General features: G+C 36.9%; 1 protein-coding gene across 14 annotated transcripts in view; it reads right to left on the minus strand.

The window, feature by feature from the left end:
• The window catches only part of AGFG1 (ArfGAP with FG repeats 1), a 74,876-nt gene that overhangs the window by 42,928 nt on the left and 17,512 nt on the right, over nucleotides 1-14,436 (minus strand). For all 14 annotated transcript variants that reach the window (XM_035006959.1, XM_035006958.1, XM_035006947.1 and 11 more), the window contains exon 2: nucleotides 13,049-13,142. In XM_035006959.1, the coding sequence (XP_034862850.1) occupies nucleotides 13,049-13,142 (94 nt within the window). The remainder of the gene's footprint in view (nucleotides 1-13,048; nucleotides 13,143-14,436) is intronic.

Here is a 14,436-nt window from a genome sequence, read left to right on the forward strand (position 1 = left end):
GACGACCTATAAAACACTGGGTCTTCCCCTTCTCCAAATTAAACATGAATCTTAAGAAGCTACTAGATCCAACTACCAATTTACAGGTAACATGATGACAGAGGAACAATGACACTACGACATGGAAAGAATTAGCAAATTCCAGACATTGGAAACTACTGAACAAACAACTGGGCTGGGAGAAAGGAGAAGCAAGAAGGAGAGGAGAAAGGGAGAGGAGATGGAAGAAGGAAAAGAAGGAGAGAGAATAGGAGTAAATATTACTTACAGAAACTTATAGGAAAAAAAAAAGATTTAAAAGGCAAGTAAGGCAGTTTTCACTTCCAGTAATGTCAGAATAGCTCATATTAACACCCAACTCTCCAGCAGATGAGAACTATAAACTCTGCGCAAACAGTAAAAACTATCAGAAGACACTAAAGAGCAACCACAGCGAACAGAAACTGGAGAGGAAACTAGGTATTTTCTGGTTTTTTTTTTTTTTTTTAAAGATCATCACTAGAAAGCAGGACCCAGTCAGTGCCAAGCAGAGCTGGTCAAACTCCAACAGAAATCCACAAATCTTAAAAAGGAGATCCCTGCAACCATAATAACTGGAAAGTGAAGGGCAAATCCAGGGAGGGGGAGAATCAGAGAATAGGAGCCACAAAACCTGCAGAACAACTCTGCCCAGATCTCTGGCTCACCTTTAAGGTAGGCATGTATGGGGCTGACTCCAAGCAATTAGAGACTAAAAAAACTGAGCATAGATTTTAACTGGTATCCTCATGATAAGCAGAGTTTGCTAAAGTAAAACATGAACAAAAGAAACAAAACCAATACCTTTAAGGGACAAAACAGAATCCAGAGGCTCTACAACCTACCATTTCCAATATTCTGGATATAATCCCAAATCACTAGATATACAAAGAAACAGCAAAGTGTGACCTACAATCAAAAGAAAAGCAATCAGTAGAGACAGATCTGATATGATGATGACTTTTGAATTAGCAGACAATGATTTAAAGCAGCTAGTATCCCCATATGCAAGAGCATACAATGAATAAAACTTTGAAATCTCAGCAGAGAAATAAAAACTATAAAAAAGAACCAAATGTAAATTCTAGAACTGAAAAATATCAAATTAACTCCAAACAAAAAAACTAGAGTATGGAGAGAACAGAACAGTCAGATGGGGAAGAACAGAAATTATCCAATCTGATGACGAGATCAGAGCTGAAAAAAGTAGTTAAGTAAACCTGAACACATAATTTAACAGAAATCTGAAGAATGAAAGATTGAGAAAAAAAATTAACAGAGCTTCAGGGACCTGTGGGACAATATCAAAATGTATAACGTATTTGCAGGTGAAGTCTCAATTTTAAAATAATTTTGGGGGTGCCTAGGTGGCTCAAATGGTTAAGCGTCTGCCTTTGGCTTGGGTCATGATCTCCAGGTCCTGGGATCGAGCCCTAGGTCAGGCTCCCTACTCAGTGGAGAGTCTGCTTCTCTCTCTCCCACTGCCTCTCCCCTCCACTTGTGGTCTCTCTCTCTCTAGTGAATAAATAAAACCTTCAAAAATAAATAAATAAAATAATCTTCAAGACAAATTCACAGATTCACAAAGCTCAGCAAACACCATGAGTATAAACACACACACACATATACTTGCAAAGCATGCATAGGTACGTCATAGTCATACTTTAGAATACAAAGATAAAGAGCTTCAAAATGGCCTATCATTATAGAGCAACAATAAAAATATCAAATAATATACTCTTTTCAAAGAAGAAAAGAGGATTACCAAAGATAACGAGAGACTGTGTAGTAGACGAACCATGAGAGACAATGGACTCTGAAAAACAAACTGAGGGTTCTAGAGGGGAGGGGGGGGAGGATGGGTTAGCCTGGTGATGGGTATTAAAGAGGGCACGTTCTGCATGGAGCACTGGGTGTTATGCACAAACAATGAATCATGGAACACTACATCAAAAACTAATGATGTAATGTATGGAGATTAACATAACAATAAAAAAATTTTAAAAAAAAGAGAGAGACTGCATAATGACAGAATGATACCTTTATCAAGACAACACAGTAATAATAAATATGTTGGCCCCTAACAAGTTTCAAAATAAATGAAGCAAACAATAAAATAGGGGAAAATATACAAACCCACAATTATTTGTTTAACTGCTCAATCAGTAACTGATAAATTACCTAGACAAAATCAGTAAAACGACCTACAAGAGCTGAACAGCACTATCAATCACAAACCTATAACTGACATTTATAGAACACTATACCCAACAACTTCAGAAACACATTCTTTTCAAGTGCATATAATATGTTCACCAAGACAGACTGTATGTGCTGGACCATAAAACAAGTCTCAAAAAATAAGAAAGGGTTGAGAGAACATACAGAGAATGTTCACTGACAAAAACAAAAGTAAATTAGAAACTGATTAGAGTAAGAGACCTACAAAAACCCTACATATGTGAAAATTAAACAATCACTTCTATATAATCCATGGATCAAAGAAGAAATCACAAGGGAAACTAGAAAACATTTTGAACTGAATGATAAAATACAACATATCAAAATTTCTGCAAAGCAGGTAAAGCAGAGGAGAGAAATTTATTGCTTTAAAATACTAGAAAAGAAAGCTTTCAAATCAATGCTTTTAGGTTCTACCTTAGGCAAAGAAAGAATAACACAGCAAATAGAAGAAATAATAAAGAGCAAAACTGTTATAGAATCTATGCACATTTAAAAGAGGGGGGTTCATTAACGTCAATAAATATGACAGCTTACGTGAAACAGGCAAATTCCCTGAAAAATACAAATCATCAAAACGGATACAAGAAACAGATAATCTGAAGAACCATAGTGGTCACTTTCATTCTCTGCCCCAGTGACACTCAAATCCCAGCATTCCTTTCTGTCCTAGAGAGCCGGGGTCATCTCAACTTGAGCAGCTGGCCAAAGATGATGGAGTCATCCACTCCCACGTTAGAAGAGTCCAGCACTTGGTATAGAAGCTGCCAACAGGGGAAAGGGGAACGGAGACCGCAGGGGGACAGCAGGGGGGCAGCCTGGGCTTGGTCCCTATGTCAAACAACAGCAGATCACTAAGTAGGACATATAAAAACAGGCAATAGGCCAAATTTGGGTGGGGGTGCAGGGGGCACAGTTTGCCAACTCCTGACCTAGGCATGTAATCTTCAAAGAAAGGGAAACTGGAGGACTTGCGCTACGTGACCTCAAGACTGAGGTCTTGTTTAAGATGTGGTACCGGTGTAAGGACCAATGAATAAATGAATGAAACTGAACACAGAGCCCTGAAACATACTCATACTTACATGGTCATTTCATGTTTGACAAAGGTTTCAAAGCAATCCATTGAGAAAAGTGCTTTTTAAAAATGGAGTTGGAACAACTGTATATATTCATAGAAAAAGATGAACCTCAACCTCTAGCACACCATATACTAAAACTAATTTGAGATTGATCATAGATGTAAATGTAAGAGCTAAAGCTTTCAAAGCTTCTAAAATAAAATGAGATTATTATGATTTGGGAGTAGGCAGAGATTTCTTAAGATAGAGCTGAGAAAGCAGTAACTATAAAACTAAAAATTGATAAAATTCATCAAAAAGACAAACTTTTGCTTGTCAAAAGACACCAATAAGAAAATAAAGTAGAAAGCCACAGACTGAAAGAAAATACTCACTAATCACAGATCTTACAAAGAAGAATGAACAAATTCTGATCTATTCATATAACAGAGAAGTACCAGGTAATAAAAAAAGAACTACATGTATTCACCTGCATAACCCTCAAAAGAACTTTTACCAAAAAAAGCACACTTTATTATTTTATTTATATGAATATGAATAAAAATCAAAACACTGGTTGCCTCTGGAGGGGGGAGAAATTAAATAAGAAGGAATGACAAGGAACTTTTTGGGAAGATGGTCAAGCTCTACTTCTCTGCAGGGGTCTAGGTTGCCAAATTGGATGTATTTATTAAAACTCTTTCACAAGGTAAGATTTTTACATTTCAGTCTATGTAAATTATACCTCAAACAATTTTTAACAAATATTCCAATTAATGATATCCTAAAGATTTAAGTGACGTGAACCAATGTTTGCAACCTACTTTGAAATATAAAAAATATATAAGATGGATTGACTAATGGACAGCTACATAGATGTGTGCTAAAGCAAACACAGCACAGTATTTACTGTACCTGCATAATTTTTCCACTTTTATGTACACTTGAATTTTTCATAATAAAGTATCAGGAGGTAGAGGGGGCAGAAGACAGGCAGATCTGGTCATTGTGCTGTGGCTTTGAGCAGCCTCTGCCCAAGATCAGATTTTGCCATGACCATCCATGAGAGGGGCTCTGAGAGAATACAGCATGTAGCTCACCCTGCCCAGCAGAGCTGCTAATGCATCACAGCACTCCCCCTACTGGGAGACCCCACTCACCTGCAGTAGGAACTAGAGGACCATGCTGCGACAAGTTCTGCAACAGAAGATGACTGCTCAGAACCACCCCATCCTTGCAAAGATCCTAGACAGGCCAGTATGAGACTGTCCTTGGGGAACTGGTGGAGCCCACAGTCCAGCAGAAGATTGACAAGACACCATCTAAAACTCTAAGAAGTTCTTGTTGGGCATGGCCTTTGCTTACTCCTACCCAAAGCTGATCTTGCCCGTGCAGGATGGCTTGACTTTCACGAAACATGAAGAAACCTTCAATGTCATCACCAATTCCTTAAAAATCTGTGGGCCCAGAGCCTGTTTCAACTTTCTTCTTATCAGTTTATAAAGCACCCCCCAACCAGATGGCATCCCCTGTTGCCAAGATGAATACCAGTTGTAGTCATAGAAGACAAACAGATTTCCTGCTCTGCAGTAAGAATTAAACATCAACTGTGAGGAGCCTGTACAGCAGCTGATGCTGCAGCAGTGGAGGAGACACGGGTGAGGGACTCTACCTCAGTGTGTACCACAGGGTACTTGTGCTGCAGGTTGGACTGCAAGGCCTAAAGTCATCGAGCTTACAGGGGACTTACAATGGCAAGGCCCCCAGGTTAAAGGGTATCCAGCCCCACTGGTCTAAGGCCCCCGCTCTCAGAGGCAAAACTGGCTTTCTTCCCACAGTCCAAGCGATACAGGCCCCAAGCAGTTGCCTGGTCAGACTGTGATCATCTAGCCTCTGATCCTTTACCAGCAGTACAGTTTCAAAACCCGTATTAACCACTCACAGCATGTGGACCTTACTTGTATCTTGATTTATACAAACTCTTAAGAGAAGGAAAAAAATGAAATTTATGAAATGAAAGAAATCTGAATACTGGCTAGATAACTAGATTATTGTTAATTTTTATGGATGTGAAAATGGTATGTATTATGATTATGTATTTTTTAAAGTCCTTGTGTTTTAGAGTAACATCAGTTGATGAGTTTACAGATGAAATTACAGGTCTTGGGTTTGCTTCAAAATAATGAAAAAGGGACAAGACCATGAGTTGGTGGAAGTTCTTTATATTATTCTGTCTATTTGCATAGATATATGAATTATCTCCATAACAAAAAGTTTTAAAAGGAAAAAAAAGACTAACAATTTCTATTTTTAATTAGATCCAAGTTTTTAAAAAGATAACACACTAATAACAAGAAACAAACAAAAAGCTGAGATAAAAGGAAGCCAGAATAGCTGAGGCAGGGGCGCCTGGGTGGCTCCCTTGTTAAGCATGGTCAGGTCATGATCCCAGGGTTCTGGGATTGAGCCCTGCATCAGGCTCCCTACTTAGTGGGAAGCCTGCTTCTCCCTCTCCCATTCCCCCTGCTTGTGTTCCTGCTCTGGCTATCTCTCTCTCTGTCAAATAAATAAATAAAATATTAAAAAAAAAAAAAAAAATGGCTGAGGCAAATAAACTAGAAGGAAATAAATCATGTGACCTGGGATACCAGTGCAAAAAAAAAAAAAAAAGTTAAATACTCAGAACAGTAGTTACAACCTAACATCCAACTCTTTCTACAATACTCTGGGTTTTCAGACACCATGGAAAAAGACCATATTACAATATATACAAAACAAAGGTACCAAACAGGTACTTCTCACAGATTACAAAGGAAAACGAAGCTCAGGGAAAAGCAGTTTGCCCAAAGTGACAAGATTCATTTTATTAGTGGTGTTGAAACCAGACCACAAATTATTTTGAGTCCTAGTCAGGAGTCTTTAGTTGTTATAGTGGTTTTCTCAAAAGGTAGTCTGTAGCCCTCAGCTTCAGAATCACAGTGGGGTTCTGGCCAAAAATGCAGACAGTCCTTTGCCTCACCCCACATCCAGGATCAGAATCTCTGGGGAGTAAAGCCCACGACTTTTCACACAAAAAATAAAAAATAAAAATAAATTACTACAAGTAATTCCAATGAAACTCACATGGATCTTAAGTTTCAAACTCCCTTGGGTGTACTCTTGTACATCCTCACTGCTATAAGTGTAATGAAAAGGTATGTAAGATTATGCCACAGAAATGTCTATAATGTTTCCAGGGTAGTAAGACCAATACAGAAGAAACTACAAGAGCAATAAAAAAAAAAAATTTGTGTAGGGGCACCTGGGGGGCTTAGTCAGTTAAGTGACCAGTTCTTGATTTCCACTCAGGTCATGAGTCCCGAGATAGAGCCCCTCATGGGGCTCCCTGCTCAGCAGGGAGTCTGAGATTCTCTCCTTTGCCCTCTCTCTCTGCCCCTCCCTCCCACTCACTCGTGCACGTTCTCTCTCTGGCTCTCTCTCAAATAAACAAATCTTAAAAAAATTCGTGTGGTATCTTATAGTGAATAAGATACACACACACACACGTGTGTGTATAAATTTTCAAGTATGACTGGGGTTTTATTGTCCCTGTCACCCACAATATTCCTGGAAGACTTGACTGGAGAGTAAAAATTTGATAGGACTTAAAAAAGATTCACAATAAATAAAACAGCGTGGGCAAAACGGCAAGAAAACTAGTATACAGACAGCAAACATGGAAAACAAAACAGAGATCACTACAGTTAAAACATTTCTGCTGGGAATGAAGCAAGAAAAAGATTAACTAGGAAGGTTATAAAAGGATTCATGCTGAGAAATGAAAACTTTGGAATGCCACAGACCAGGAGTCTTCAGCCAACCACCTGCAGATCAAACTGGGCCACCGGCCTGCTCTTGCACTGCCCCTGATCTAACAATGGTTTTTAAATGTTTAAAGGATTATTTTTAAAAAAATGCTTTTTTCAAACAAGGCTATGCAACAGCGACTGTATGTAGGTGGCCACAAAGCCTACAATATTTACTGGTCCTTTACATAAACAGTTTGCCAACCTCTGCTAAAAGCAACACAGTAATTGTAGATCCTGAAGTAATGAGTTTTAACTTAGCTCTGCACTCAATAACGACACTAAATATGTTGTTACTACAATAACAGCCAATTTTTGCTATTATTATTTAAGCTCAGCATAAAGGTTAAAATGTCCCTAGAGTTTAAATACATACACCAAATATTCATGTATATGACACTTTCGTATTCTATGAAAACTAAAAAATCCCTCAATAAAACCACTCTTTGCAGGGAGTAAAAATATTAATAATCCTCCCCCTATAATTTCTACTATCTCAGATTTTGATTCAATAAACACCTGAATATCTACATTATTCTACAAGAACTACACTAGGAACTTTCATAGGTTGCCTGACTTCATAGTATTTTAGGGGTGCCTGGGTGGCTCAGTTGGTTAAGCATCTGCCTTCAGTTCAGGTCATGGTCCCGGGGTCCTGGCATCGAGCCCCGCATCAGGCTCCTTGCTCAGCGGGGAGCCTGCTTCTCCCTCTCCCTCTGCCACTCCCTCTGCTGTGTGCTCGTGCACACTCTCCCTCTCTCAAATAAATAAAATCTTAAAAAAAAAAAAAAAGGAATGAATACAATACTTCGAAGCTACATGATATTTCCATACACTGATTCACAATTCATTCAAAGGTCCACTGTCTTGGGGCGCCTGGGTGGCTCAGTTGTTGGGCGGCTGTCTTCGGCTCAGGTCATGATCTCAGGGTCCTGGGATCGAGCCCCGCCCCGCATCGGGCTCCCTGCTCTGCGGGAAGCCTGCTTCTCCCTCTCCCACTCCCCCTGCTTGTGTTCCCTCTCTCACTGTCTCTCTCTGTCAAATAAATAGATAAAATCTTTAAAAAAAAAAAAAAAAAAAAGTTCCACTGTCTTTGCTCTGATAATGTCCAAACACTCTTTCTGATATTGGCTTTCTACTTTTCAGAGTCCACGATTCTGTATAGAGAACCACCATCACATACTACAGTTTACACAGGATGATTTAAGAAATAACCACTAGTGTTCTGTTTAACCTCGTAACAGACTAGGTATATAATATCACAAAATGATACATGGATATTCCAGCAAAACTATCAGAGCATGTGAATTTGGAATCTTAAATTTTTTTAGAAACAAAAATATTTTGTGGTAGTGCTTGCTTGTGGTTATAAATGGCTCCAATCTCTCCCAAAGATGCAGTTTAATTGCCCCAAAGCTCTGAATAGCTTGTCTCATAAAATAAGGCCTATTTAATCATAAGTATAACTTCCTGAAAAATACTATGTCTCCACACTCTCAAAGCATCTGCAACTCCCAACTGAAGCCCTTTCTCACTCTTAAACCAAAACAGAATTGACAGAAATGATTTTCCTTTTCTCTCTCCCCACCCCAACTAAACTCTAAGCTTTACATGAAGGCAAAATCATATCTGCTTTTGCTTATCACTGTATCTCTGGCACCCAAGGGGATAGTCCCTGGTATACAATAGGTGATTAATAAATCTCTGCTTCAAAAATAAAAGATGAATCCATCATAAATGTTAACAGAGAAAAGAACACCTTACTTTATGGGTTTACCGTTTTAGAAGGATTTTTTTAAAAGCAGTAGTTTCTGTTTTTTGGGGTTATTTTGATAATCTAGCATAAAGATGATCAAATATGTCAATGCATGATTTTATTTCTCCATGTAGACTGTATGCCTGTGGAGCATCAGTAGTAACTCTTTCATTCTCAGGCCTAAAACGTAATTATGAAGAGTTAATTTGCTACCAGAAAAGAAAAACTGATGCTTCAAAATAAAATTACTAATACATTTTCTTTTTATTGAATTATCTATAGCACTGATCACCAGCCCTCCTTCCATTAACTTTAATAATCAGCAGTTAACCCAATAGCGAAATTCCTTCAACTAGAGGACCACGAATTACCCACAATATCACAAGAGGATATATAGAGTAAACTACTAAAGATTTTTTTTTAAGTTAACATCACGATACAGAAGAAAGTATTGCAAAATATGTGGAATTTTTGTAAAATATTTTACTTTTGAAAAAAATGCCAAAACAATTTCCTCAAATAATAAATACAAAGTGCTTCACTGCAAAATATTTTACTAACATCTGGCACACTATGGTCTATAATGTAATAATGTACACATCTGCTCCACTGAACACACCGTAGGAGTCTGAGAATACTAAATATTCAAGTACTTTGTAAACTACAAATGTAGAAACTAATGATGCATTGTTATAAATATTAAGCATGTCCTTGATACATGCTTATAAATAATAATAACTTTATTTGCTTACCACAGCTTACAGACTAATACAGATGTACTTTACTAATGACTCAAATACCGTAAGTGGCATTGCCATCAGTTTTGTGATTTTCCAAAAACAGTGAACAATTCTTAATATAGTTCTGAATGAAATCTGAAATCTTCCCTAGATATACACATGTGCTAGGCCACTGTGCTGATGGTGAATTAAATGGCTTCCCTGTATCCATGTCCTTTGCCCTGTAACTTGGCAGTCCCCTCCTACTCTTTTATTCTGAATTTGGCAGCATGATTTTCTTTGGCAAGTTCTTCACAACTGTAATACAAGCATTAGAACAGATTTAAGTTATATACACAGATGACTGTAAACAGGTTTTCCCACATATAAATGTCTGGAGGAACATTCAAAGCATGTGGAACGTAGATTAATTCTGTTCAACACTTTGTGAGTCATCCAACAACCACTGCACTTACCTGCTTAAGCCCGTAATACCCCAATCAAGAACCAAATATGCCCCTCAGAACACTAAGCCCCCTGGAGGGAGTAGAAGATCCCAGACTGCTGTCTGTCAATTTACTCTCTTTTAACTGGTGAACCACTCCTTTTCAGGCATGACCCATTCATGCACAAGATGTATGACAGTAGTGACTTTTTAATCCAAAATATACATGATTGAGTATGGTCCTTTCCAAACTACTGACAGAAGATACACAGAATACAGCAACATGTTTTGAAATGAAAAATTAAGATCTGTACACTTTTTTCTATGCATGTTATACTTAAGACTTAAATGTTTAAGTAAGATAAACTGATAATAAAGCACCCGCATTTGAAGTCTATAATGTTTTAAGTTGTGTTAATCATCCTGCACTTCATAATATCAATCCTCATCTTCTATGCATCTCTAAGTTTTTATAAACACAGTTACTGTTAACACTGTTAAGAATTAAATATACCTACCACAATACCCTGGTTCTAAGATGTTCTTAGGGACAGAAAGTATGTGTGTCCTCCTTAACATTTAAAAAGTTGGTATATTTTCTAACAGTATGAACTACAATAAATTTCCCTTTTTCTTTGTGCACTGTGTTTGTTCTGCCTTCAGTATCTTTTCCTGCCACAGGGTACATGGCTGGCTCAGTCGAAAGAGCATGTGACTCTTGATCTCAGGGTCGTTGAGTTCAAGCCCCACGTTGGCTGTAGAGATTACTTATAAACAAACAAACAAACTTAAAAACAAATGAACCAGTATCTTCCTGCCAGCTTAGGTCCTGTTTTACTTCTATGAGATCTTCCCAATCCTCTCCTTTTCACCAACAAGTTGAGTCTCTCTTTCCATATTACTTCTAAAACTTCTTATTCTTACCATTATAACACACGCTATCACTGTTACATATCTGCCTCCCCAGCTAGATTTTAAGCTGTTAGCTAAGCCTATGAGAAATGCCTGTAACTGCATTCGCAGTACCTAGCACAGAGACTGCCCTGGTGAGTGCATTAAGTGACCTACCAATTTGCATGACTCTTTTTAGGATTAATATTCATGAACCCATTCCAGTCATCTCTAAGTTTACATTTTGTTTCTACTTTTTGATATGAGTTGCCTAAAATCAAGTATTTCCTTGTATATATTCTAAATTTATTTTGATATCAATCTTAATGACTGCCATATTTGACAACATGGTTGAACCTTGAGGACACTATGCTAAGTGAAATAAGCCAGTCACAGAAGGACAAAAACTGTATGATTCCACCTACATGAGGTATCTAAAACAGTCAAATTCACAGAAGCAGAAAGCAGAATGGCAGTTGCCAGGGGCTCAGAAAGGGGAATGGGGAGTTGCTAGTCAGCAGGTATAAAGTTCACTTACGCAAGATGAGTAAGTTCTAGAGACTTATTGTACAACACTGTCCCTCTATGTAAGAATACTGTATTGTCATTTACAACTTTTTTAAGAGAGGAGATCTTATGTTAAGTGTTCTTACCAAAATTAAAAGTTCCTTCAATCTTAGTACTTGGAAACCAGTCTTCACCCAACCTTAGCTACTTCTCGACAGGTACAAATTTTTTACTTACTTCTCCAATGGATCGTTTTTAGTTCTACTACTCTGAATTTATTTATTATCATTAGATTTTTAATCTAAGAACAGAATAATATTTATTTCTGATTCCATATTCTGATGTCCAAAATTTTGCATACTAGTACAACATTCTAAGAGTGCAACTAAAAGTTTATACTACTGGTCTAATCCCAAACTTTATGTATAAATAGTTCAGATTGTATTTCAATTGGTAAATATATTATTCTATACTTCATTACAAATCTTCTGCCCTTTCCCCTAGCTTTAGATTTTCCGACATCAGTCCGGAACTTGATTATGCAAAATAATTTATTATCAGCAAAATAGTGTGCTCACTTCTCTATATCATGTATTAAAAATATTTCATAGTTTTTAATTTATCCTTCTTCACTGTTTTAGAGACAAAAACACATGTGCATAACAAGAAGGCAAGCAAGTTTAAGATATTACTCTCAAAATGTTAGGGAAGAAAGATAAGCAAATTGTAAAATGTTTACATATATCTTCTCAGGGTGAAAAAGAAAAAAAAAACTAATAAAATCTTAAAACAACTTTTTTTCTATTATATCAAAAATATGCAAGCAGAATAGTGTAACTAAATTAGTATTTCCTTTCTATGAAATAATGAAATAATGGTTATTATTAATCCATTAGGATGATGGGCTCAATCTTATCCCAAAATGTCCACTTTTTCTGTCAGTTTTATAGTTTTTTCAATTAGATCACCACTCTTACCAACAGCATGGTAAAAACATAGAACTAAAAACAAGAAAGCAAACAAAGAGAATGAAATTACTGGAAACCCATTAAAGCAGAGTTAGAAGAAAAAGCTCCTCTCCAAATTCTTATTGGGTTCCCCTTAATGCTGGGCTGCCCCCAGCACTGCCAGCCTCCTCCCTACCCAGCACCTGCTCAAAACAAAGTTCAGCATGTAATAAAAAGGCATGAGGGGACCTCAAGTAAAAGCTGACCACACAATGACCTAACAGAAGTTTACTACAGTACCACAAAGTTAATTCTCTCTGTTGGCCTTTTAAAGCAAAGACTAACAGTTACTCCAATACTAGATGTCCTCCAAAAATGCCCTTTACATTCAACGTTGGTGAATTTTAGATACATGTTTCACCTCAGAATAAACGTATTTATTAGATATTCAGTAGATATTAATTCTAAGTATATTATTAAATGAGTACATTCTAAAATATCTAAATATGGAATACAAAGATAACTTTTTAGAAAGTGAAATTCACCATTCTAAACAACTTATTAAATCTTATTAAAATGACTGCCAACAAAAAAGTTAGAAATTGTAAAAACACTTACTTCATTTCCATGTTTTTGCAGAAATTCAATTTCCTGTTGTGTGAATGTTGTCATGGAGATAGATTTCACCCTGTGTGGTGGATTTAACCCTCTCCTAAAAGATAAAATATTTTACAAATTTACTATTATGTATCTTAAAAATTACACATCAATGTGAAACATTTTTAACTAGGACATTTAAACATGGAACAGTGTTCACTCTATAAACTAAAAGTATTTAAAAATTATTTTAAACTATTAATCCCCACAATAGATATGTCAAGGTAAGTTAGGTTCACACTAAGTACTACGTTTAGGGGCGCCTGGGTGGCTCAGTCGTCAAGCATCTGCCTTCAGCTCAGGTCATGATCCCAGGGTCCTGGGATTGAGCCCCGCATCGGGCTCCCTGCTCCACAGGAAGCCTGCTTCTCCCTCTCCCACTCCCCCTGCTTGTGTTCCCTCTCTCGCGGTGTCTCTCTCTGTCAAATAAATAAAAAAAAAAAAATCTTAAAAAAAAATAATACATTTAAATATAAATTCAGGTAACTATCTAGTTAGGAACACATAGTACCTGTAACACATGAGCTTCTAGGAAATACAAATATTGCTTTACTGTGTTTCTAATGGAAGGAAAAAGACTATGTAAGGACTCAACGGTAAAGAATTCAAAAAGTAATTAACCACTTAAATATTTTCACATTTCCTAAGAAAATGACAAGGATTTGTTAAGTCTGGAGCTATACAAATATTCTAATCAAACAGCCATTACCTTTAAGCTTGAGGCTGATCTGAAAACTGAAAACTAACCCAAGAAAACTGGAAATTATTAACCCATAAGAAGTCTCACCTCTCCTTCAATTAAAATAAAAATTTATAATAAAGGACATTTCAATCACCTCAGAAGGCAGTAAGTGTTCAAGAAGAAACTGAAGAGACATGAAGGAATTCGAGAAATACCTGGATACATGCCTTCAAATGCCTTTGAAGTTCTTTTACAACCTTGAAGCCTTTTCTGTATAGATGGCCTTAAGAGAACTTTGTATCTATGTTTCTTGATGTTTACAATGCACATTAAATACTGATAGAAATGCACTCAGAGAAGAGTAAAAACTACATTTTGTCCAGTTATCATCACAAAGTGGCCTACTCCACGACCCACAAAAATAAGGGTTAAATAATCGATGCAATGTAACAATCTATGCAAAGCTTCATAAAATTATGTCTGAGTCATGCTCTCTGCCAAAGGCCTCATTTGGAATCCAAGTTCTAAAACAGATTATTAATACTTTTACATAATTTGTCATAGTCATCTTGGAGTCATCCATGTTGATTGAGAGATTTAACAACGATGTAAAATAATAAATGAACCAAAAGTCTTTTAAAAACCTGAAAACATTTCTGAACAATTA

The sequence above is a fragment of the Mirounga leonina genome, unplaced genomic scaffold (genome assembly GCF_011800145.1).
Source record: "Mirounga leonina isolate KUSES-001 unplaced genomic scaffold, KU_Mleo_1.0 Mir_151, whole genome shotgun sequence".
NCBI classification, from domain to species: domain Eukaryota; kingdom Metazoa; phylum Chordata; class Mammalia; order Carnivora; family Phocidae; genus Mirounga; species Mirounga leonina.